General features: G+C 39.2%; 1 protein-coding gene across 4 annotated transcripts in view; it reads right to left on the bottom strand.

Moving 5' to 3' along the window:
* DSE (dermatan sulfate epimerase) overlaps window positions 1-25,349 on the bottom strand; it is a 34,673-nt gene that overhangs the window by 4,203 nt on the left and 5,121 nt on the right. For 2 of the 4 annotated variants that reach the window (XM_086876860.1, XM_086876861.1), the window contains exons 3-6: window positions 17,718-18,186; window positions 5,807-6,060; window positions 1,708-1,947; window positions 506-713 (exon numbers count right to left, since the gene is read on the bottom strand). In XM_086876860.1, coding sequence (XP_086732986.1) covers window positions 506-713; window positions 1,708-1,947; window positions 5,807-6,060; window positions 17,718-18,133 — 1,118 coding nt within the window. In that variant the 5' untranslated portion in view covers window positions 18,134-18,186. The remainder of the gene's footprint in view (window positions 1-505; window positions 714-1,707; window positions 1,948-5,806; window positions 6,061-17,717; window positions 18,187-25,349) is intronic. The other 2 variants (XM_086876862.1, XM_086876863.1) reach the window with 1 other exon arrangement.

The following is a 25,349-nucleotide window of genomic DNA, read 5'->3' as shown; positions in this document are numbered from 1 at the left end:
CATGGAGAAATATCCATCTAGCCATGTAGCATGGCATTTTTTCCAAGCATAACTTGCAAATTAGTGTGCAAATCCTGTCAACACTAGCCCTACTGCTTGGATTATTTGGCTTTTAAAAGAGAGTTTATACTATTTTACAGAACTTTTGAATGAAAACTATGCTTTAAATATTCACCTAATTCATAATAAAAGAACACAACAAGATTAAACCCCATTAGAATAGACCAAATTAAATACACAAGAAAATTTTCAGTTCCTTTGCAATGGCCTGTATGCTATGAAAGGAATAGAGAGTGGAAAGAAACCATAAAAGCAGATGTAGGACAAGACCAGGGTGTTCCCTGTGTCTGTGATAAGTGAAGAAGTTCTTCTGTGCCTCATGCCCTTGGGTGGCACACGGACAGCCTGAGCCCGGCCTCTACGGTGCACATCTAAAGATAATGCATTATCACTGACGGCAAACAGCTGCCAGGTTCCTTTTGAGCCCACTCATTCCCTTTCATACCAGAGAAATTCAGTGTGGAGAGTGCACCACCTCTGCCCTTTGGATGGCGTGCCCGGGCCCTCCACCACTCGGTTCCTTCTGATCTGCTCTGCCAGCCAGTTCCCACTGCCATTGCGCATAACAAATTTGTCGAGAAACACCAGCTGACTCTCCGGCCCGTAGAACCAGTTATAGTTGGAATCCGCGATGGCCACAGTTCTCTGGAACCCTTGGGGAAAAGTGAAAAGGAATGTCAGAAAGAACAAATAAGCACACAAAGATGCTTTTGAAGAGTGTGACGCTGAAGCCAAATGGTGCAAACAGAAGCAGCCTTTTCAGATGTTTTTAGACCTGCTTGTAAATGAGCCGTAAATAGGTTACATAGGAGTGGTTTCCTTCTGCTGCAGCTAACTTGAACCTTTCTTCTTTGGCTTTGGGCTACAGACAGCCAAAGCACTACACAAAATGTAAGATGCAATCCACTCCTCTCCTCACTCAAGTCTGGAAAAGGTAACTTTCCCTTTCCAGTTTTTATGTGAATCTATACTCTCTGAAGGAATAAACCTGAGGTGCCCCCGAAGAACAAAATAATCAGCTTCACCTTGAAACCATCAGTGTGAGCTCATTTTGCTCTTAGGAAAGGATGAGAGGAAAGGATGCTCTCCCCAAAGGATGCCTGAGGTTTCACTTGGAGTCAGCACAATTCCTTATGTGCCTGCGCTGGCATACCAAAGCTGCATTCAGCCCCCCTGACATACATGGATATATCTGGGGTTCCAAGAGAGTTATCTATGTTTTTTTAACCTGGAATCTGAGCAATATAAGTTTCTAATGAAGTGTCCTGCAAATAAACAACACAAGGAGTAACAGCTTTAAACTGAAAGTGGGTATACCTAGTTTAGATATATGGAAGAGATTCATCCCTGTAGAGACAGTGAGACACTTGAACAAGTTGTGGATGCTCCACTCCTGGCAGTGTTCAAGGCTAGGTTGGATGAGGCTTTGAGCAATCTGGGCTAGTGGAAGGTGTCTCTCATTAATAAGCAGTGATAAACAAGGATGTTACTGTTTTGATGACTGTTGAAGGTAAAATCCAAGGAAATGGTTATTTTTAAAAAAACCCAAGTAGAGTGCTGTTTTTAAATGGCCTATTTCAAGTATGAAGCTTATTGCTGCCTCAAAATAAAGAGATTCACCTTCATTCATTCACCCAAAGGACCTACCTGGCAGGACAGTCCTGTACATAAATGCAAAGTGCTGCTTGAGCCAGGGGTGGCTGAAGTGATTGATGTCAAAATGCCTTTGGACAAGAAACATGTACTGAAATAGCGATCTGGTTGTGTAGCTGCCATAAGCTACCCCTTCGTAGAGGGAGCCATCTGTGACCTCCTGCAGCAGGACTACTGACTTCTCCATGATTGCCAACACTTGCTTGGTCCACAAGTAAGCTTCCTGAAGGTAGCCTGAAAGAAAAGACAATGGCAAATGCAATTAAACACAACAGTTCATAGATGGTGCCCTCTGCAGTCCCACAGCGGGATCCTTCACAGCAAGGAATCTGCAGCGCAGGGGGTCTATAACACAACCTACTGCTGCAGTATCCCTGTACTTCTAGGGTGAAAAATAAAATATTGTATTTAAACACAGCAAAACACAGTCACACGAGCATGGGAAAAATCTATCAAGCACTATTTTTTTTTTATTTTGCTAATTTTTATTTATTTTTTATATATATAAATATATAATATTTATTTATTTATTTATTTATTTATTATTTATTTATTAATTTTGCTAATAGTATGGGGCTATGCCTTAAAACTCAAAAAGAAAATTTCCTTAATGCATTCAGGACATGCAAAAGAGGGAAGAGCCAAAGCAAGACTACTGCATTTCAAATTAAAGGTGTATGAAGACAAAGAAATGTCTCCACCAGAGGGCTCCAATAATGCAACAATTCTGATCGGTCGCTTTTCACTGGCAGGATCACCAGCATGGTAAGGAGATCCACAGAGACTAAACAAGTAAAAAAGTTCACATTTGAGCTGCAGTTAACTGATACTCTACTAACTCATGCTCTATTTTAAGATCTGCTCTGTCCTATGTACATTTTCAACTTGTTGTACAACCTAAAGAGTTATACAAATCAAAACTATTTTGGAAGATCTTTGCATGGGTAATTCCAAAAGTAGATTCCTCAATTCTAAAATAAAATTAATCTTCCAAGTAGATAAATTCTCAGCCTCCACATCTACAAGCCCTAAGCAGTTTTAGTTTTTCTAAAGAAAAGAGATTTTACTATTTTTCTATTTACTATTTACAATATTTCAGAGATTTTACTATTTTGGTCTGCTCTACACAAATCAAGACCTGGGAAGAGGCCATGAGAAACTTTCTCAGTGCCAGTCTGCTTTCACTAAGCACAAGCATGAGGACTTCAGCATGGCATTTATGTATTGCAGAAGTCAGCACATGGAACCCAGCAGAGTAAAGGCTACGTGCCTTCTCTAATTTTCCTTTGGATTGAGTAGCAAGAGAGCTAGGACTAAACAGAGGTCAACTGCCTTGTGCTTCTACATGGCAACTTAGTGTTCTCCCAGCTCAGAGTGTCTGGACATAGATTTAATCAGACTTAATTCCACTCCATAGCAAAGCCCAGCTGGCACATGTTGCACCCCACTACATGGAGAAGCAGTGCCTGCTGAATGAAGCACGTGTGCCAGGCAAAGGGGGTAGAAACTACATTCAATCCTGTTACTCAGAGTGTTTCATCTCATTGCCACCAACACTCTATTTATGCTCAGCAGAGTGATGAGTAATTCAGGCATCCTACTAGTCAAGGCTGCCAAATCCTGCTCAGTTAATAGAGACAAAAAAAAAAAAAAAAGTGTCTAAGCAAAACAGACAACCTGAGTCTAACACAGTACTTTGAACGCCTGGCTGAAGAAAACTGTGATGGGGATGGCCTGAACAACAGTGACAGTAGTACTACTCACTTCCACTTCACTCACAGCTATTAAGACACTCTTTCACTACTCTTCATGGAGTTGGCAGCACAGTGGTCTGTCAGAATAAAATCCTGAACGTTTCCACTCCTGTTTTCCTTTGTGACATAAAAGGGAAGCTAGTTTTTGACTGCTGCAAGAATGTTATTTGCCATGGTTCAGCACAGGGTCTTCACCATTGTAATGCATTAATGTTCTGTTTACTTAGGGTATATCTAAGCTCTAACGCTGCACTAAAAGAATAATAATACATTAAAATGAAAATATTACAAGACTCAACACTCTGTCAGGCTACATGACAAACCAGAACAAATCTCACCTAAATTTAGCAGTATATAAACCATGTGTCTATACTAATATCAAGGCCTTACTCAAGTTTTCATTTTGAACATCTGGGTGTCTAAGAGCAAAGACTTTGCCATATGCACATGCCTAGACTTAACTTCAATTAGTTTCATTTTCATTCCTATGGCAAAATTTACATTCCTTTAAATTGGCTATTTAGTCTCTACAAGCTTCAATAGATGAATTATGTTTAAACTTACTAGTTGGAATTTAAACCTTCTTTGAGAAAGGTCTACACTGGGATATATTATTTGCAATTGCTATGTATCTGATACAGAAGCATAATATGTTAATTCCTTTTCTCCCCCCTTTTTTTTTTCCTCCTTCAGATTAATTTCTTTCATATTGGAGTTAGTTTGTGTTTTAATTTTCGACAAACAAAAAAACCTTATTTAAGTTGATATTTTAAAAAAAATAGTTGCTCGGTATCAAAACAACAATTTTAATTTAGAAATACGTTGTTAATTTAGAAATAGTATGTTTTGACCTATTTTCATTTGAAATATTACTCCTATTTTCAAATTCCTCAAGAATTCATTCGTTTCCTGCTTCTTTCCTTCCTCCTCGCCCCAAACACCATCACTTTAGTGAAAAAAATATTGCCCAGCTTTGTGATATTTTCATTGTTTTTCACAAGGCAAGCTTGTGGTCTATATCTTAATAAAAAGCAGAATCATCTTGCAAACTGCCAGCTTTCTGCACCAACAAAGGCTTAGGGAAGGATGGAATTATATGAAGTTTAGCAAGCCCACTGAATAAACATGGCTTGAGTCTTCAATTTGTGGAAGGCAAGGCAGGAGGATAGGGAATAACTTCCACACACACTCTTGGTGCTTTTCAACATATTCACATCAGTCAGTGTGTTTGTTTTGACAGGCACTTAGCAAAAAAACATGACCCTCCAAACACAGTAGGTGCCATAGTTTTTTGTCACACTTCTTTGGGCACTTGAAAGCTCCAGTGATGTGCAGATGTGCCTGTGCTTGGCAGGGTTGAGCAGCTTGGCAACACCACCAGCATCCAGAAACTAGATTTTCATTGACTTGCAGTACATAAGTAATTCCATTGGGAATCATGTCTTCAAAATACTTCCAGCACATATAAAATAATCACCTGATGAAATACTGATTCATTCCTATGAAAAGCAGGAGCTGGCTCCACGACTTCCATCTCTCAGCTCTGAAGTAGCTCTGGGGTTTAAAGTCAGGATTCCTTACCTGCTTTCTCTCTCTCAGTCTGTGACTTGCATTCTCCAGGAGGACAGAGATAGCCCCTTGACAGAGCAGGGAAAAGCTACTTGCCAGGACATAACAAGGATGGTTCTATGTTCCCAAAGCAAAGAAGAAGAGGAAACCTGGCAGAAATATTGGTTGTGGAGTGCAATGGCAGAGTTCAGAGGGAAAAAAAGTACAGCCTTGGGTATCTCCATAGAAAAGGCTTTTGGGAAGAAAGGTCCTAAGCTGTGGCACTTGGGTGGATAAAGTTACACTTTCGCTGCTCAACCAGGTGACAGGACAGAAGTCTTGGATTAAATTCCAGGTTATCCTGTTGCCTGGCTCCCAGGTCAGAGCACTGGGTGTTTCTGACTGACTTTCATAATGCTTTGTGTAAGGAGCCCAAGTGCATCATTCTACATTGATAATCTACTTTGAAAGACACTGTCCATGAATCAGGACTGGACACAGTACACAATGGGATTTTTAACTCTTACAGACCATCAGGTAAGAATTTCAGAGTCACTTAGAAAACTGAACATATATATATATATATATATATATATATAAAATGCCTTGTATATCTGCCCACAGACTTTTGTTCTATTCAGTAAATTAAATTTTACCAAGCAGCAAAAGAGCAAATCCAATACTGCAGTACACTAAGAAACATTTTTATCAAATCCTGAACTTTGCTGCATAAGTGGCCGATTTGAGTTGATATACTTCAGAAAAAAACATTCCTATGGCTTAGCACATACCTTGATTCATCAGAACCAGGCTTCCAGCCAGCAGGGCCACACAGTTGGTAGGCTGGTGGTTGTGAAGGTACTGGAAACCCCATCCACGTCTGTATGATGTTTCGTACATATATCCTGAGGCATTGGCAATCACTTCAAGAAATCTCTCCTGTTGAATCTTGCTAAGGTAGCTGTACAAGAAGTCATAAGCAGTGGCAAAACCAACCAAGGAGTGAGCAAGAGGGACTTCATCCCAGGGGGCATCCTTCACTAGCCTGTCAATAAATGAAGATGGCAATTAATTGAGTTTCACCTACTTCGTTTTCCCCCTTACTGTACTGTGATAAGCATTTGACTTAAGGTCTCCAAAGTTAGATGATTCATGTTGAATTTTAACACAGTAGTAAGATACTTACCAAGTCTCTAAAATATTTTTTCCTACCCTAAGCATGGACAACATTAATCTTCAAAGCTCATAAACTCTATTAGAAAGATTAAGTTGCTAAATATTAGAAAAAATGTTTGAAATATTCTGGGTTTTGCTAGGAGAAAGACAGGCAGAATAGTGATTGTACAGAAATCTAATCTATTTATCTGAAGAAAGATTCATGTCATTTTTGTGATAAAGTAATATGCCGTGGTTTATACTCCTCCAACCTCCTGCAACAAATCTTTTTTCTTTTCCAAAGGAGTCAGTTGATGATAAATGGTGCCTATGAGACCAAAATTGTCTTCAAAGTAAGTATAAAAAAACAAATCACTCTACTGTTTTCTCATGTCCCAAATGCATTCAAGGACAGAAGTAGAGAAAAGGAAACTTAGTTTTACTACAGCTTGAATTAACATTCTTAATAAACACTGGGGTTTTTTAATGCTAAGACAGTAAAGAGGTAAAATGTTGTCAATACTCAAAAATTATTTTCTAGGAACTACAGGCTTGTGTCCAATGATTACACTGAACTTAGCAAAATAGTAAATTTTTATCAAGACTTTAGTTTTGCAGTACTTACAGTACTTCCAGGCCATGGTTGTACAGAAATGAAAATGTGAAGGAATACATAGTGAAAATAAACTTTTATAAACTGAAAAATCATCAGTTGCTTTCATGCTTGTTCTTCTCCTTCACTTTTTTTTTGCAATCTATTTTTTATTACAGAAATGAATTTAAATTGTTGAGATGAGTGTCCTACTGCAATCGGCAGAATGGTGAATGCTCCTGAAGGCACACGCATTCCAGTTTCAACTACTCAATGACTCTATAAATATGATTTCATCTTCATTTGTGTAAGCATCAGCATGAGGAAAAAAAATCCCCAAAGAGTAAATTAAAACCAAAAAAATTCTGCTACAGAAGCATTTATTGGCATTCCAAATGCATTAAAAATACATGTAGAAATTACAACCATCAGCCTAAGCACTGCAATGATGGTAAAAGACAAGCAAGCGAAAAAAAAAAAGACCTTTAATTTTTATTTGAGCATATTTAAATCATAAGAAGGACTCAAGTTTGGCACATTCATACTCCCATGTAAGGAAACTCTCTGTACGCCTTTTGATCAGCTGAATTTCCAACAGTTTTAACTGTTCACTGTTTCTCAGCTTTGATCCCATCTTCTGCTTGCAGTGAAGTTAAACATTCTTTTTTCCTTTTTTTAAATGAAATACTTAAGTGAAATATTTGTCTCACAGATTTAAATGAAATACATCAATCTGAGTTATCTAGTTATTTGTCAATTTCAATTAATTCTCCATTTCTGCTTTTCTTATAATTGAAAAAGCTCTTAAAATGCTGTTGATCCTATACATAAAACTAAAGTTCCATTCTCTGCCAATTATATGCAAGAGTCTGGCACCATGATTCCTGTCAGGAATCCTTTGACACAGGAAAAATTCCTTTGATCAGCTGTATAATGAATTCTAATTTCCAAAGTATTTTTAGTTTCACTAAACCTCTGCATATTCAGAAATCAGAGTTCAAATAGGTACAGGAAATTTTACTCTAAAGGCATCTGCTTGGAACAATTACAAAGAGTTTGAGGCCAAGCTATACATTAGGGTAGAAGAAATGTACAATGAAAGAATTTGAACTAAATTAAAAATATTTAATTCAAAGTTTAGAAACATTTTAACAACACACAAGCTACTAATTAGATTCTGTTTAAACCTGATCTTTACCTGACTTAATTTAAAATGGGATTTGCCAGTGGAACTGATTTCTTGTAAGTTTCACTCTTAAGGTATATGCTAAGTTTATGTTTAGTTTCTAACAGAATACTACATCAAATTCTACAGTGTAAGAGCATATAATAGTCTCCATGGCACTGCTTCTGACAAAATAGAAACTAGTCTTCTACATGGGAGGAGATAAACTGAGAGGTTATAACTGCATTTAGGCTCGAGATCTCCTCAGGAAAGAAAACCAAACAAAAACAAAACAAACCCTACAGCCTTTCAGTGTAAAACCCCTTATGTTGGGCACCCTTATCATACATACTGACAATTACCCAGCTTGGGTTAGACAAGCAATTTTGTCATAACTCCCCTCAAATTGCACTTCTGTACAGTTGAATCTTGTATAAAATTTCACAAAGGAGATACATACAAGGAATAATAGAGAAAATTAAAGATGATGATTTAAAGATCTTAATTTCTAAGCACACAAACCCACAGTCAACATCAGTTCTTAAGGTGAAACTCCAGAAGAAACAACTCTTTTGTTGCTATAAGTCAACTTAACTTAGTTGACTTAGTTTCAAGGGAACCAAGCAATGTACACCAAACATGTGGAAAATGATTCAAAAGAAGAATGGTCAAGTAGCAAGCATTACATGGTTTTTATATCTAAATTATGTTCTCACTTTTCAAATGCATCTCCCAGCGTCAGGCTAGGTAAACAGTCTGGCTGATAAACCGGGGGAAAGCACAGAGCCACAGGCATGCACTGAACATATGTGAAAAAAAATGTTTTCAGGGCTATTAACTACAAAGAAAAGTGGTATGTATTTATACAAAGATAGGTAAAAACACGCCAACACTTTGCCCTGTAAAAGCTGTTTTCTAAGCCACTCAAGACTGAAATGCAACATCAGAGTATGAGCCTCAGTTTCACGATTAACTGTGTCTGACGACAGCAAGTAACCTCTGCCTCAAGGCTGCACTAGCCTTGTCAGCCTCTAAAGGCATCTGATTTTACAAAAGCAAACAAACAAACGAATCCAAAGTAAATAAAAATATCTATAATGGGTTCTTTAACATAGAACAACTGCTGAGTTGCAGACATATCTTTGAGCAAAGGCAACTGTTCCAAAAATTCTAAAATACATTTTAAATTCTAAAACATAAAGGCACCCCTACAGTACTTTTTTACACATATATACCTGTACCTGTCAGAATAGGTATATTTGGAAGAGGTGCCTATCTGGAAACTTGAGGAGGCTATGAAAGAGCAAAAAGTGCTGAACAGGTTTGCTAACTCATTATCACACTCCATAAATATCCAAAGCCATACTCATTGTTCTGCATAAAAAACTGCTGTCTGGACAAATCCTGTGAATGGCACAGGATAAAGACATGCCTGGGGTGTTCTTTAAAGTTTTGTTCATCTGTGTCCTATAAAATATTTTTGCTACTTTATTTTAAACATTTAGAGTTTAATATAAATCCTCCATGAAGGAACTGGAGAAATAAAGAGATCATGGATAAGGCTGGGATTATGGATAAGCAGTATGGTTTTCCTACATGTGTTGAGAATTTTAGCATGGTGCAATGTGGTTTATCTGTTTTAGATTTGCCACCTTCTACAGTGAACAATGAATATGAAGAGGGGGATTAAGACCCTGTTTTCCAGTGATCAATTGACAACACCAAGAACCATCATGCATGCACCGCATTTGTTCTAGGTATACACAGCACCTTCATTAAATGCAATTCCAACTTCTAAATAAGTATACCCTTTGCATAAAATTTTGGATGGAAAATAAATTCACCAGCACCAACAAAGCCAAGATCACTTCAACCTCTCAGTTTTCTTGAACCCACTCCTGATGCTACTTCCTCTTCTCTCAGCAGAAACATGCGCTGCTAGAGGACACGAGGTATAGCGAGGGTTCTGAATATTACGCACCGCAACTACAGGTTTTCATGAGGCAAAAAGCCTTTATTTCAGGGTCTTCTCAACCCTTTTATAACCTGACCCAGGTTATCTTGACTGGTAGAAGGAACAACACCTCCCTCATCCCATTGGTGGGACAAGAGACAAAACACTCTCAGAACATCTGTGTCTTGTTTTGGGAAACCAAGCCTTGTTTTTACACAACAGGCCTTGAGAGCTAACAGTTCTCAAAAAACCTTCCCTTGGGAACAATCAGCCCCTGAGAGCTTGAAATTCTCTCAGGTTCAGAAATCATGTCTACAAACATGTTTCTGTAATTTCTCACTATTCACTACCAAATAACTTCTTCCTTACTGAAAGCAGGGTCACCTGGGTTGGGGCAGTCCCAAACATGAATACAGACTGGGAGAAGAATTCACTGAGAACAGCCCTGCAGAGGTGGATTTTGGGGTTCAGGTGGATGAAAAGCTGGCCATGACCCAGTGATGTGCACCTGCAGCCCAGGATGCCAGTTTTTCTGGGCTCATCCAAAGCTGAGTGGCCACCACGGTGAGGGAGGGGATTCTGCTCCTCCACTCCACCCTGCTGAGACTCCACCTGGAGTGCTGCAAACTGCTCTGGGCTCCTCAGCATAAGAAGGATATCGATCTGTTGGAGCGAGCCCAGAGGAAGCCAGAATGATGCTCAGATGGCTGGAGCACCTCTCCTATGCAGATAGGTTGAGAGAGATGGGGTTTTTCAGCCTGGAAAAGTATCCAGGGAGACCTTGCAGAAACCTTCTGGTACCTAAAGGGGGACATATAAAAAAGAGGTTTTTTGCATGGGCAGGTAATGGTAAGTCATGGGGGAATAAACTAAAGGAGATGAAGGATTATGAAGAAACTCTTGACTGTGAGGGTGGTTAGCCACTGGTACAGGTTGCCCAGAGAAGTTGTGGATGCCCCACACCTGGAAGTGTTCAAGGCCTGGCTGGACAGGGCTTTCAGCAACCTTGTCTAGTCCAAGTTGTCCCTGCCCAGTGAAGGGGTTTTGGAACTGGAGGGTCTTCAATGTCCCTTCAAACCCAAACACTTCTAAGATTCTATTAGCATTTCTCTCAGAAATACAAGCCAAGAGGGAAAAAACACTATCTGGCAGTTCAGTGCAGGATTTAAATCAAACTCTGCTGCTCAAGTGAGTCCTTTGATCATGACCTGTGAGATATTTAGAGTCATCTTTCCTTCACTGTGTATTCAGGTCTTAAAATCAAATTGAAGCATATAGGAAAATAACACTCTTTAATATGAGATATAGAATACCCTTCCAAGCAGTGTGAGAACTGATTTTTGGCCTCTAGCTCAACAACTAACATGGTAATAGTGCATGCAAAATGAACAATTAAGCACACCCTGACACATGCATTACACAAGTAATCCACATCCTGAATTTTAATGCTCCAAACTTTCCCATGACAAATTACTGCAGAATAACTCCTGGAGGAAGAGATTAAAGGAAAGATGTCAGTACTTGCTCCTCAGTACTGAAATTCTCAATCTTACCAGGTGCATGCAAAGGAAATGAGTGAGAACTCTTTTCTAATGGCTTAGAGGTGAAAATCAGTTCTAAGAGAGCCCTGCAGTGCATTTTGATGCCATCTACCTCAGATATGGTAGCCAGCTGGCTACCCAACTCACAGTTGAATTTAATGCACACTGAATATCAAGTGTGGATGCAAATGAGACATGCAACGGGGCCAACTGACCTCTTGATTGCTTGTGCAATTGTACAATCTTCCCAATGCCAAGGGCAATACCTTGGCACTCTTGCTATTGTCCTGACCCACTGCTGAGGGAAGGAGATACAGCTTTAAACCTCCCACCAGGCAAGAAAGAGAAATATTCTTCCATAGCTAGACAAAGCATACATATGAAGAGGGAGAACATCTTCCAAGGGGAATGAGACCACCAACATTCATTTTATAAACCAGACCAAATCTTAAACATTTTTCTTATGAAGTCTCCAAAACAAGGTATTTTTTTGTGCTCAAGTAGAATATTTTCTTAATAAATGGAGCAATATTCTACAATTGTCATTTTGGGAAGAAAAAAGAAGATGAAAAAAACCAAAATTCTCATCTTTTACCTTTCTCAGATTTTTCTGGTTGGCCGCCAATGCAAAATCCCCATTATCTGCCCAACCTTAGTGCTTGGTCCTTAGCAACAACAAAAAAAATTAAAAATAAAAAACATACTTGAAAAATTATTTGAATATGAAAAACTGATTATTTGTTTCTGTTCTCTAAGGTAAAACAGATTTACCCCTCTCTCTTTACCAGTCATGTTTCAGCAGCAGCCAATCTCACATGCTTGTGTTCACTGTGGCTCAGTTGGCAGGAAGAAAGGCAAAGGAGTGGCTAAATGTAACTACAGTCACATTAGTATGGGAAAAAAAAGGCAACATACAGACAGACATTTTAAGAGCTTACTATAAAAATAGAGTCGTACTGCTTAGGTGCTATGGGGAGGAAAGTAAAACTTCAGTTTCTTAGAATTCTTAATCTACTTCTTAACCTCTTTCCCTCTGTTTCCTCATAGGTCTATGATCATCATTCTGATCCTTCTAAAGCTTTTTTCAGATCTCTCATTTTTGGCTTTGATCACAAGAGAGTGCTTCTCACACAGGGATTGCTTTTATGATGCTTCTGTGTTGACACATTAATAAACTAGAATTGACTCTGTTTTAGTTGCTCTCTCAGTGTCATATTAAGCAGACACAGAAATTTAACTATGTTATTATTTTAGGAGATTGCCTCTAGCTCTTGTTTTAGGAAATTTTTATACCAGTCATGCCACAAAAGGAGCTCCCTGTAGCTACCACAGAATGTCAGCACCAATTTATCTTCTATATCAATTTAGGTATTAAAGAAGCTCTCCGAAATCCAGCCAGCCATTTAATTTCATAGACATGCACGATTTCTATTTTTAAACACTACATATGTAGAAGATAAAAACAGCATAAGGGTTTGATATTTCACTTACTAACATAACATATATTCCAGATATCAAATTCATCTTCCTACCCTTCCTTTTCTTTTTCTTCTTCTCTGTAGGAGACAGTGTATCAGCACCCTTCAAACTTCTTTTATACTAACTTTTATTCCACAGTCTTATAAAGACCCCCTAAATTTTATTTGAATGTGATTGCTGGTTGATTAGAGTCAAACAGATGTTATAAATTTCTGGTGTCAGCACAGAGACTTGCTTTATTTTAAACTTTGCATATATTAATTTATTTTAGTTAAATGATTATCCACATAGTTAATTATTTGCACATATCTATTTTTACCTTGTAATCTGTATTGTTCAACATCTGACACTATCTGTATACTAACAGCAAGGGTCCTATAGGATGCTCCAATACTTTTTAATAAACAGTGACTAACAGGAGGCTGCATGTTTGCTAGTTTATGAGAAAGCAGCAGAAAGGTCACAGATTTGTTATGCCAAAGCCTCCTGTTAGCTTCTCCTTAGTTGCTGCTATTTCTCTGGAATGTCTGCATGTGCTTGACAGTAATTATCTGCCCCATGAAACCTACAGAGCCACTGTTAAATCCCACACCTTACTGCACATTGGTAACATACTTGTCTTTAAAAATGGGACATCAACTATGTGCAAAAAACCCCAAAACAAACCCACAAACATCTCTTTCTGGCCATTGCAAATCAGAACACCTCTCTTGCTACAAGAAGGGTGCAGAATTTGTGAACTCCCAAGGCATTTGTTTGTAAGGTGGGCTTAGTAAAGAAGAGAGTTTTTTACTGCTTGGTCCAAAACAGAGAATCTGATTGAACTGTTACTCCTGTACAATGTGTGACTCTGATTACATCATTCTGCTCAGCACAGAACAGGACGAGCCAGAGGCATATGGAAAGAATCACGAGCACAGATCTCCTCGGCCAAAACGCCCTTCTGGTGGGGAGTGCTCTAGGGGCCAGTCAGATAAAATGCCAGAAAACACATCAATATCCTCTGTTCCCTCTTAAAAAAGGTAATACGACTCAAATATAAGGACAAACTTCCCATAAGATTTTAGACAGTACCTAGATATCCAAGCTGTGGAAAACCAAGGGGTTTATTTAATACCAGCTTTTAATTTTTTAACAGGCAAAACCATTAATGCACATTTGTTTGCTGTTGCTAGTCTCCACAACAGTGTTGTTCCCATATCATTTTGGGTGATTGTTATAGTTAGCTGTTACCCAGTGCCCCTGTGTTTATTTTAAAATGTAAACCTACTCCAGGATGTAGCCATTAGGGATGCTCTGCTAATGAGCAGCATGCCTATCAGCATGGGTTGTTATGACAAACGGCTCAGCTTCTGTTAGTTGACACAAATGGGAACTCAGTTATGGAAGTACTTTATTATGTGACATAAAATGACTATTTTAATAGATGAGAAAGGACCAGAGTTCTTAATTACATGCCCCTTCCATGTATATATCAATTACCAGTAGACTTTCTCATAATTGTATCCTGGGATATTGAATGATATTTGGACTACTGAGGATTCCACTAATGTAAAGAAGAAATTTAAAATGTCAGTCTCCTTAATCTCCTAGCATTCTGAAACAAATAACCAGCGACATTTTAAACCATATTTCTTTTATTCAACTACTGCACATGCTAAAAACATACACTTTTGTTTTCTGGTGAGGCTTAAATTTCACTTAACATTGTCACAAAAAACTAGAGGAAACTCATTAAGATGATTTAATTTTTTTTATAAATTCTAAAGCTATTTTAGAGTCAATGCCATGACAGCAGAAGTCAAAAGAAATCCATATAATACCGCTGAAAGAACTAAGCTGTCAATGCCAGATTTAACTTTCCAACATGTTGATGAATCTGTCAGTGATAAAAAATATATTTTTCCAGAAAATTTATATGTCAGTCTTGGCACCTACGTTACTGAGGAGGTCTAAGGAGAGGCCTGTTTTACTTGCCTTACTGATACCTCTTTGGAAAAACACTCTTTCCTGATGAAATAAATAGTTGTGGCAGATCACTCTTCTAACATGCAAGGTGCCAAGGGCAGGCAACATTAAGACTGCTCCTTCTTTCCACCCTCCTGATCAGAGCACGCGTGCCCTCAAATTATTTAATAAGGACAATAATCATTTTGTATCATCCAGAATGATGTTTTCCCAAAGGAAAATACTGAGGAAAATCAAACATGCCTAGATAGACTGGACAAAAAATTCCACCACTGTGACACTGCCAGAACAGCTCACATAACAGCCACAACTCGTATTTATCATGTTTATTCTCCTAGTCTTATCCTAAGTGGAGAAGTGCATGCAGTAACATATTCTGGTACTTTAAAGTTGACTTTCTTAGGAAAAGCAGATTTACATAATCTATCTGCCCAGTCCTTCAGCCTCTGAACTCAGCCTATTTGAGCAAAGCCAGACAGTGCAGTACATGCCTCAGAGATGTCACATTCCTACTTTTCTGAAAACCGCTGTTGGATGAGGGAGACAGATCTATATTATTGCCACCACTGATGGGGCTATAGCATAAACTCCATGCTGACAGCATTCAGACATAAGTTCTCAGGGGGGAAAGAAAAATGGAAACCAGATCCATGTTTCTGCCACAGCATTTGAAGGGCTGGCCAGCTGGAGGTTATACAAAGGGCAGCTTAGCCCAGCTCTACTGCCTATGTTTACAATTTCCTCCTGCACTTCCACTACTGCTAAGCACATTGCAGCCACTTCTTTTGCAAAGCAGAGAACCCTGATTAAACCTTGACTGATTTCTGAATGGGATGTCTACATCAGAGGGGAAAAATGGCAAAAGTATGGGTTCTCTTTCACCAAGGTAATGCAAGATACTTGCTTGAGAAAAAAACAGTAGCTGGAGGCAGTAAACAACGTCAAAGCCAAGTGGAAATGGGATATCTGCTTGGTTCTGATTGGTATCTGGTCAGCTGGGACAAAGGAGAGCATTATAACAAGGGACAGAACAACCACAATTAATCCAGGTCAGAAATCACAGGACATAAGGAAATTAAATAACTTTGAGACAGAGAGTGACATGTAGGAAACTGAAAAAAACCCAGATGCAAACAAGTTATCCTACTCAAAGTAATGCTTTCCCCTCTTTCTTATTTCATTAAAACAGATGGCCATGTAACTATACCCTACCCAAAACAAGTTAAGAAAGAGTGTGAACAATGAAACTAAGGAGGAAGGTGTTGACTTTGGAGCAGTCTGTCTCCTGTTGGAGATGGTCACACATCCTCGGATTCACCTCTGTAAGCTATAGCCCTCTGTCAGTGTGCCAGGAGAAACACACAGTGTCTCCAGAGCTGAGACTGAAGCTTTGTATTGCTATGCTTCAGTGGAAGATTTTGGAAATTCCCACTGCTGTTGAGACAATATGTTCTTCCTAAATCTCACATGTCCTCTCTTCTGTGACATGCAGGCAATATACGGGCAGCGCGTCCCTTCTGTCTCCCATCACTTCTTTTGCTCTAGCTCATGTATTCCTGTGGCATTCACCACTTTAACACTTAGTGCAAGGGAACCCAAACACTATCATGCCTTTTCACTCATGTCCATCAGGAGGATATAGATCCCAAGCTATGCTAGCTCAAATCCAACATAATTCCAGTGAGGGCCCATGGAAGGATAACATTTATAGATGGTTACTAGAAGGTAAGGATTAGTAGTTTGAGCAATGAATACTGCTTGAATACTTAATACTTCTCTTCCTATGCTGACTTGAATCATGACTCACACTTCTGCAGAGCTGCTGTCACCACATAGCTGTAGAAGAGCAGCTACCACAGCAGGGAGCAGTACCCCATCCTGCTCCATCTCGCTGCTCTGGGCAGATGCCTCTGTCCTGGAAAAGCCCACGTTCCTGTCCTCTGACCTATTCACAGTGATAGCAATCCTGGAACCTAGTCTGCAAGGTGTACCATGTGGCAGCTGCTGCAGGGAGGTGCAGGAAATGCATCTGCCTGAGCAAAAAGAGGACATAAACTGCAGGCAAGTATGAAAAGGAGACCTTGGGGTCTCAACTCTAGAATCTCTCCTACAGTGAGAACAATAACTTCTGTCCCCCAGAAAGAGTGTGGTACAGAGAAGACAGAGTAATCTGTACGGATGAGAACTCACATCCAGAGGAAGTTAATCCAGGAGGTGGTCATCAAAACACCAGTTACTCGGGCAGTTCCAGTAATCAGATGGACAACTGTCATGTCCTAGTATGTCTTAAGGAGCAGCCCAAGAACCATGCAGCCAAATGAAGCTACCAGTCTGAACTACAGCTCAGACACATGCTCAAACAGACTGTAGAAGCCCAAGAGTATAATTTTTACCTACACCTAATTACACCTTTTTCATAGGCCCTCCCCTTCCTAAATTCTTCCCAAGGAAGAATTAATTACCTAAAAGATATGTAAGAATCTGGGGGGGGGGGGAAAAAGTAAGTATTTAGCACTTCTGGCCACAAACCAGATGTGAAACTCTTCCTTCTGATTGAAAGTGGGTCTGGATTACTTTTTTTTTTTTTTACAGCAAACAGGGTGGTACACAAAGGATCATACTCATCTCAACATCAACTTTCAAGAAGATAAGTCCAATGAAGGTGAAAAGCTGTGTGTCACTGCTGGTCCAGATGAGGGTAAATGCATTCAGCAAGTTAGTCACTGTTAAAATGAGTATTAGTACAACTGACATAATTTAAGCAATTCACTCATCCACTCACTCCTCCAACTGTAAGCAGCTTATACAGTAAGAACAACTTAAAAAAAAAAAAAAGACAAAAATCTACCAACTAGGCTGAGCCGCCATCCTCTCCATGTAATCCTTGGCCATATTGATGGCCTCCATGTTTTCAGGGAAGAGCACACAGAACATTGCCAGGGCCCCAAGGTTGTTGCCGTAAATTTCATTCCAGCGAGCGCTGAACTCCTTTGGGTCCCAGGGAGGAAGGTACTCCAGGGGGTTGGACAGCATGGTTTGCACTGCTTCAATCAGACGAGCCGCAATGTGCTGGTGCGTGGTGCTGGCCTGCAGCCGCAGAGCCTCCACGTCCCCCTTGGAGAAGTAGAGCATGGGGTAGCTGTCATAGTTGGCATTGACAAAAGGAACCATCGTGTCTCGCTCCTCCCTGGCGCCGCAGGCAAAGGCGAAGCAAACCGCGTGTATGAAAAACACACTTGGGGCTCCCCGTGTGTGAGTCCTCATTGTGGCATCAGATCTCCAGGTCTCAGTGGCAGCCAAACCATCTTTGAAATGTCCTGTGGTAGATGGACATGAAAGAACGAGTTAGAAAATGAATCTGTGAGACACCATCACTGGGGTGCCTCTCTAGGATATATGATTCCATCTAAAATTCTTCAGGTGACTTTCAAATCATTTCTATATGAATACTTCAGACAAAACGTCTGCAGAGCAATTCACCCGAGAGAAAAAGCTGTACACTTTGAAGAATGCCCCTTCCTTCCTTCCCACACCTTGCCCTCTAGTAGCTGATACCAGCTGAAGGGACACAACAACAGCTCTTGTACTCGAAATCTCAAATAATTGCACCAGTGCCTAGTATGAAGCAGTGCTGACTGTACTGGCAAGTGGGGAAGGCTGGGAAGGGAGGAGGGAGGGGGAGAGCCAGGGAGCTGGCGGCAGCCAAGCCTGCGTGCTGCCTTGGCTGATGTTAGCAGCTGGAGAGAGGGAAAGATGAGGAATGCTGGAGGTTTGTGCTGGGGTCACTTTATACCGGGCTTGAGGCCTTCGGTTCTGACACGTCCTCATTTTTAAAAAAAAGAAAAAAAAAAAAAGAGCAAGTCAGGAGTCAAAAAGGGAAACTAGTAAGTGGCAAAGTCTTAGAAAACCAGCTGAAATACTTGGCTTCTGGGCATTTAGGGGTTTGCATTATTCGTATTATTATTAGTATTTTTTTCCAACGTGCTTTTCATTTTACATGTGGAGATTTACTGCCAGTTACCAAGAAGACTGAACATTGAATTAAAATGCATATTCTTCTACGTACATTACCTCTTGAAATGTGCTCAAATGGGAAATCTAGGCAGAGGCAAATGCAATTTAAACATAGTACGTTACTTTGTAGAAATTACCAACTATCTGGCCTAAAGTCACAGATAAAACATAGCCAAGATCCCCTTGAGGAAAGCCAGCAAATTCCTAGAATTCTTACGAGGGAAAAGGTTATGGAAAGCAGGCTCAAGTGAGACAGTTTTATGTAAATAATGAACAGTAGTTTTCAATTATTAAAAGGAGAAATAGAAGGAAAGAAAACTTAAAAACAGATACATTTTTTTGCTCCCATGGAAAACCTGTTTCATAGGATTCAGTCATAAAATTTGTAGGAAGTTAAAGTACAAAGAAACCTTTTACTTCTCCCCATAGGTCCTTATTCCATAGCTGAAATTTTCTAATAGAAACTGAGGCTGCAAAAACCTTACTTAGAGGCCCACATCCTGCTTCAACAAAGTCATTGATATGAGAAGACAAGGACCCTTCATTCCTACTGGGTGCCCAGAACCTCTAGATTTTTGTGCTCAGATCCTAAAATTAATTTGTGAGTAAACGTCTTTGGCCTAGAAATACATCATTTCTTGCGAATTCCTACCTAGGGCACAAATAATATTGTACCCTGTAACTGCTTAAAATGATCAATTACAGTGAGCAGCATAATTGCTTAAACAGAGCATAATGGAAGATGACATTTTCTAAGTATTTTAATGCATTTTACAAGTGCATTTTGCCCTGTTTTTGATGTAAACCAATTGTTACAGGACACATTATCACAGGCTGGTTTATTTGGTAACACTTTTACTGTATCTACATAGACTCTCAACACATACACACATACATAAAGACAAATGCACCATAATTTATCCAGACATACTCAAATCTACTGTATTCTTCTCTATGCTGAAGCAAACTATATATTTTGACACGAAGGAGGTAAAACCAGCCAAAGCAATACATAATGGTAGAAACGATGTAATTTTTGTAATTGATGAGAAAACTGCTTTGTCACAATAATAAAAAACACCTCTGCAGTTTTCTTTTAAAGCCTTTATGATCCTTTAGAACTGTGAGCAGAGGAAGGAACCTAAAAAACACTCAAAAAAACCCCAACAAAAGACTAAAAATGCTTGTAGCTTTTTCTGTGTTAAGCATTTATTGAAAAAATTTCTTGGCTCACACAAGCAAAAAAAAAACCCAGCTAGCAGTAAGGACTTCATGCATTCTTTCCTTTGGTTTGATTTTTGTAAGTACTTCTGAAAATCAGTGAGAATTAAGAACATGCATAAATTTAGGGATGGTTTTCAGAGTTCCCTAAATTAAGTTATTTCTGACCAACGATTAGGGAATATACAGCAAGGTTTTCCAGAACTCCTTTGCAAATCTGAACACACATTTCCCATCATTACACCATCATCAAACACATCCAGTGTTGCCAAAAAGTCATAGTACTCTTAAGCATTCAATAGGTTCCCACATTTTCACTCTTCATTAATGTGCACATTTCACTCTGAAAGTAAACCCTTTTTGTTACCTTTACAGTGAGCCCTCTCCCAGTAACTTTGCAGGGCTCAGCCTGGTGTGACTGAGGGATGGGAGGAGGCAGCTGGAGAGGAGTACACCTTCCTTTCCACGCCAACCCCTGAACCTTGATTATCAGTGAAGCTGGATCTGTGCAAATCACTGTCCACATCAGCTCCAGCTAACCAGTTGTGCATGAACCTGTTACGAGTCTGCCTGATACACAGGGCTTGAAAGAGTTGGAGTCTGGGCCTTCTGATCATTTAATGTGCACTCACAATACCACTTTTTAAAGCTAAAGGAATTTCTTACTCTCATATTACACTGCATCATTACCATCCACATCTTCCAAGAAAAACTTTACCAAGCAACTCAACCTTTTCTGAAAATGAGGGAGTTTTATTCAGTTAGGAAACCATGATCTGATTAAGTATTAAAAATTAAAAGGAGAAGCAAGGATGCTTGCCCATAGAAGAAAATGCTATTATACAGTGTGCTTTGAAAATGTTGTCATTTAGTTCTAGATTGAAAGAGCACTTTGCATGATTTCCACTCCACTGCCAGCAGAAACAAACAGTAAAAAACATCAATTATTCCAGAAAAAAACCACCCAAATCAGATTAAATCTTAACAATTTTAGTTCTCCCCCTCCGCATTACTGGTAGATGTTCAGCTGTAGAAAAAAAAAAAAAAGTATTGTAAAACTGAAACCACTAACTGAACTAAACACTGGTTTATACAGATAACTTTACCAAATAAACTATTTAAAAGAAAGGAAAGGCCCATTTACTCCTGCCACATGTGCACAGAAACGTTGCTTCATCAGTGAGAGCAGTGGAGTGAGAGGGGCAGAGGAGGAGGGAGAGGAAATGATGGCACTGTTACGATCACCAACTTGCACAGCTGTCCTTGAAGAAGTCTGACCTTCTTGTGGGTGATTAAAAATTAAAAACAGGTAAAGAACTGTGGCTTTCTGTAGTATCAGTTCTGAAGAGCCACTCTGCTTTGAAGCTGCTTTTTCCTGGGACCAAACTTAAAAAACAGAAGAAGTTGCAGATGTCTCTGCTGGCATCTCCCACATTAGCCACGACCCATCTCTGACACGGACACCTTGTCAACATTTACAGTCAGGAACAAAAAAGCTTGGATTTCAGGTGACTAAAACTTCCACAGACTGGAGACATTACAACACCACAGATTATTCAGGTTTCTGAATAAAAGATCTTCCCAAAGCCCAGGGCTGGGACGTGAACACGTCAGACTCTTTGTCTTCTTTTGGGAAGCTACTATTTTCCACAAAGGCTAAGTTCTCATTATCGCTACCTGAGATACCTGAGAAACAAATGTTTGCCTAAAAAATGTATTCAAATATTTAAAGAAAATCTGTTCCACCATACTGATGAAAATCAAATCTTCAGGTTCAGTGTGCAAACTTTTACCTTAGAAAATGACCTCTGAGTCAGCATGGACTTATATTTCATAGTTTCTTTGCACTTCATAAATGATTGACGGTGAAAATGAACTTTTTTAACTCAATTTTTTTAATGCTTGTAATATTATAACATGCAGTTTCATTCTGAACAACAGTGTCACTGCAGTTTTGTCACAAATTACAAGAACTAGTATTAAAACTGAAATAAGCAATTTTAGAACCCAGTGCTAAAGCAGGTAATAAAATCATAGATTTTTCAACAAGAAATGGTCAGCCACCAGAAGCAGCTGCTGTCCCACCAAAAATGTAAAATGAATAGGTAGCATTGCAATGAGAGGTGAGTGGAATATTGTTCCATTAAATGGAGAGGGATGTGCTACTTTTTGTCCCAGTGGTGACAACTGCCAAAAAGTAACACAAGAAGAGGTAGGCTAGATCACAGCAGAGAAAAGCAAACTTGTGTAGGATCTCTTTTTTTTGCACTTTGTCCAAATATCTGAAATATCTTTTCACACACATTGCAATTGACTTTGTTGCTAATGAGAGGAGCAGAATCTATAACATGGAATATATCAGCTGGAAATTTTGGTAACTTTATATAATGGTAGCATTTTAAAATAATGACAGTGACATCAACTGAAGAGCTGTTTTGTTCAACAAAGTCAGTTTCACCACCAATTAAATATTTTGCAGACATATTTAAAAATGGGACAGCAATTTAGTCTTCTAACTGATTCCAATGACATTCTGGTACTAAAAAATGCAGGGTAAGTCCATGAAAGCAGAGAGGTGAAAGGGTCAATGGAAACTAATTCCCATATATATATATTGCCATTTGGTTCCAGAAAACCATATCCAATACAGCATAATTAGGGGCATGATGGAGCAGAACCAATAAAGCTATGAGCTTATTTTTGTGCTGTAATAATCACAATAAATCTGTTGACCGAAGTCCCAAGCTGTATAGCTTCTACATCAGCAAGCAGTACTACTGAGACCCTTTCAAAGCTGTGGGGCAGGACACCAGGGTGGGAAACTTCATGTCCCAAGAGTCAGGAGCAGTCAGGAGTCATTCACTGACCTTTTGGTTGGTGAGCCAAAATCAGTGACTATCTGGCTTTCCAATAAAAATACTAGGAAGGTGTAAAAATCACTGCTTAAAACTTGAAAAACACCTATTACGACCTTAACCACCAGGGGACATTACTTCATTTCTTCCTCTGATTTTTTCACAATGAAAAACATACTACAATTATATAATTTCAAAGGTATTTCAAAACTTAAATACTGAAATCTCAAATACAGTTCAGAATTACATCTGCCATAAACAAAGTACAGCTGAGGTACCCAGGTGTTAGTATTGCACTTGTTCTGAAATGATCTGAAATACCTTGAAAGAAACTTTGTATCAACTTTTATGTCAGACTAACAGCTGTGCTATGAAAATCCCAATGGCAACCAGAAACAGCCAGTTCCTATAGGGATTATCAGTATATGCCATCATGTCAGTAGTCAAGATTTAAACTCATGTCTGTCCTTTGATCTAATACAAATTAAATGGACCTGTATAGAGCAGTGCACAGCTGTGTCAGACCGTAATTCCAGGAGAATTGAGGGTTGCATTAGTTCTCCACCATGCCAGGTAAGACAGCAACTGCAAAATATTTTTATAAGTTCACAGTAGGATGCATAGGACATCTGTGATGGAAGTTTCATTTGCTAATCCCTTTCAGTTAAAAGCTTATTTGTCTGTTTTATCACTATATATATATAAATTAACAGGGTATAGACACACACACACAGAGAATGCAAAACCTTCTCTCTGCCTCAAGATGAAACATGATTTAAATCATCTGCATGTCCAAACCATAATCTGGGAATTTAGAATTTCCTTTTATTTTGCAGTTTATCCTCCTGTAAAAATGCTTTCTCGGTAATTTTTTGGTTGCACTAACACTAGCATTCCTAATACCTCACTCTGTAGAATGAGTAAGGAAGTAATTCTGATATCTAGAATCCTGCAGATAATCACACCCAACCAGTACAGACATGCCTGTTAAGGCATCCACATTCAGCGAATGAAAGCCCAATCACTTTTACCACTGAAGGCTTAAAACTATAAACTACCAGAGAAAGACTTCTTCTAGAGCACCAGCACTGTATTCTGTGCTGACATAATTTCAAAAGGCCATTTCAGTAATTAAAATTAGGTTTAATTAGACATTTTGTCACAGATGTTAACACTGGAGGAAGGCAGTTTGAGAATTTTCATCTGGGCCATGAGGATGTACTCCCTACCTTTGTCTGCTCCATTAATGTCCCAGAAATCAAGCAAACCACTCATCCACTATTACAGCATGTAGGGCACCTCTGGGGTTTAGGACTATGATGGTAACAGGCACTTCAGAAACACAGAACAAGGGCTCCTGCACAATCTGTGTGGTGAAACGATATTCCTTTGGCAACTACTGAGAAGCAGCTCATCTTCCTGGCCCTCACAAAGAGGCCCACTTGGGGTCAGTAAGGCTGTGTACCCTCTGGTGTCAGGTATTAGGAACGATGTTTAGGGCTTCCTCTGAGAGCAGCCCACAGCCCTAAGGCACAACCACCCATCACAAGAAGGGAGCAAGGGAACAGGATGCCTGGGGCGGTCTGGAGCCTCTGTGTGGATCCAGTGGTACAGTCATGGAGCGAAGAAGGAACTGGGAAAACTTCACTTAGCGATGACAATGCCCAGGAGGCGCAAATAAAGGGCAGGAAAAAATAATCATACATGCAAAAGGGGAAAGCCAATTTACTTGCCAGAATTCCTCCTTGTGCCTAACCCACCCCAGGGAATTGCATGCCATCCATCTTCCCTCACTTCTGAGGAGGCTGATTACAACACCAGAAACTTCTGATACCAAAACAAGTGTTTTCATTTCAGACTTTAACTTTTATCTTCTTTCCAACTAAGTCTACTTTGCTGGCCTTGACCTTTACTCATCCAAATACTTGTAAATGTTTTAAGACACTTCATTTGTTGTTCTTGACTATGTATAATTAACAGTTTTAATATTCCCTGCTTATTGTTCTAATTGTCCTTAATTCAATTGTCTTCAAGATGTTGTAAACAAATTATGTGATTCTGCTGGAGTTTTACAAAACCAGCTCTCACTCTGTATCTATAACTACAAACTTGAGTAGCTGAAGATATCAAATATTTATATTTCTAAAGCATTTCCACAGCACTTCATATTAATAGACAGGAATTCTAAAATGCAACATATCCTTCAGTTGCTATGGGATCAAAACTCATTTTAGCTATGCCTCCGTATCCTGTCTATGACTCAGTGTTGTACAAAACTATAGGGGTATTTTATTGTTATTTTCACTGTGATGGTTTTGGCTAGGGTAGAGTTAATTTACTTCATAGTAGCTGGTATGGGGCTATGTTTTGGATTTGTGCTGGAAAGAGTG

Source organism: Cyanistes caeruleus, chromosome 2 (assembly GCF_971803275.1).
Source record: "Cyanistes caeruleus chromosome 2, bCyaCae1.hap1.1, whole genome shotgun sequence".
Classification (NCBI taxonomy): Eukaryota; Metazoa; Chordata; class Aves; order Passeriformes; family Paridae; genus Cyanistes; species Cyanistes caeruleus.
Note: the sequence above shows the minus strand (reverse complement) of the source record. Positions and strands in the feature narration are given on the sequence as shown.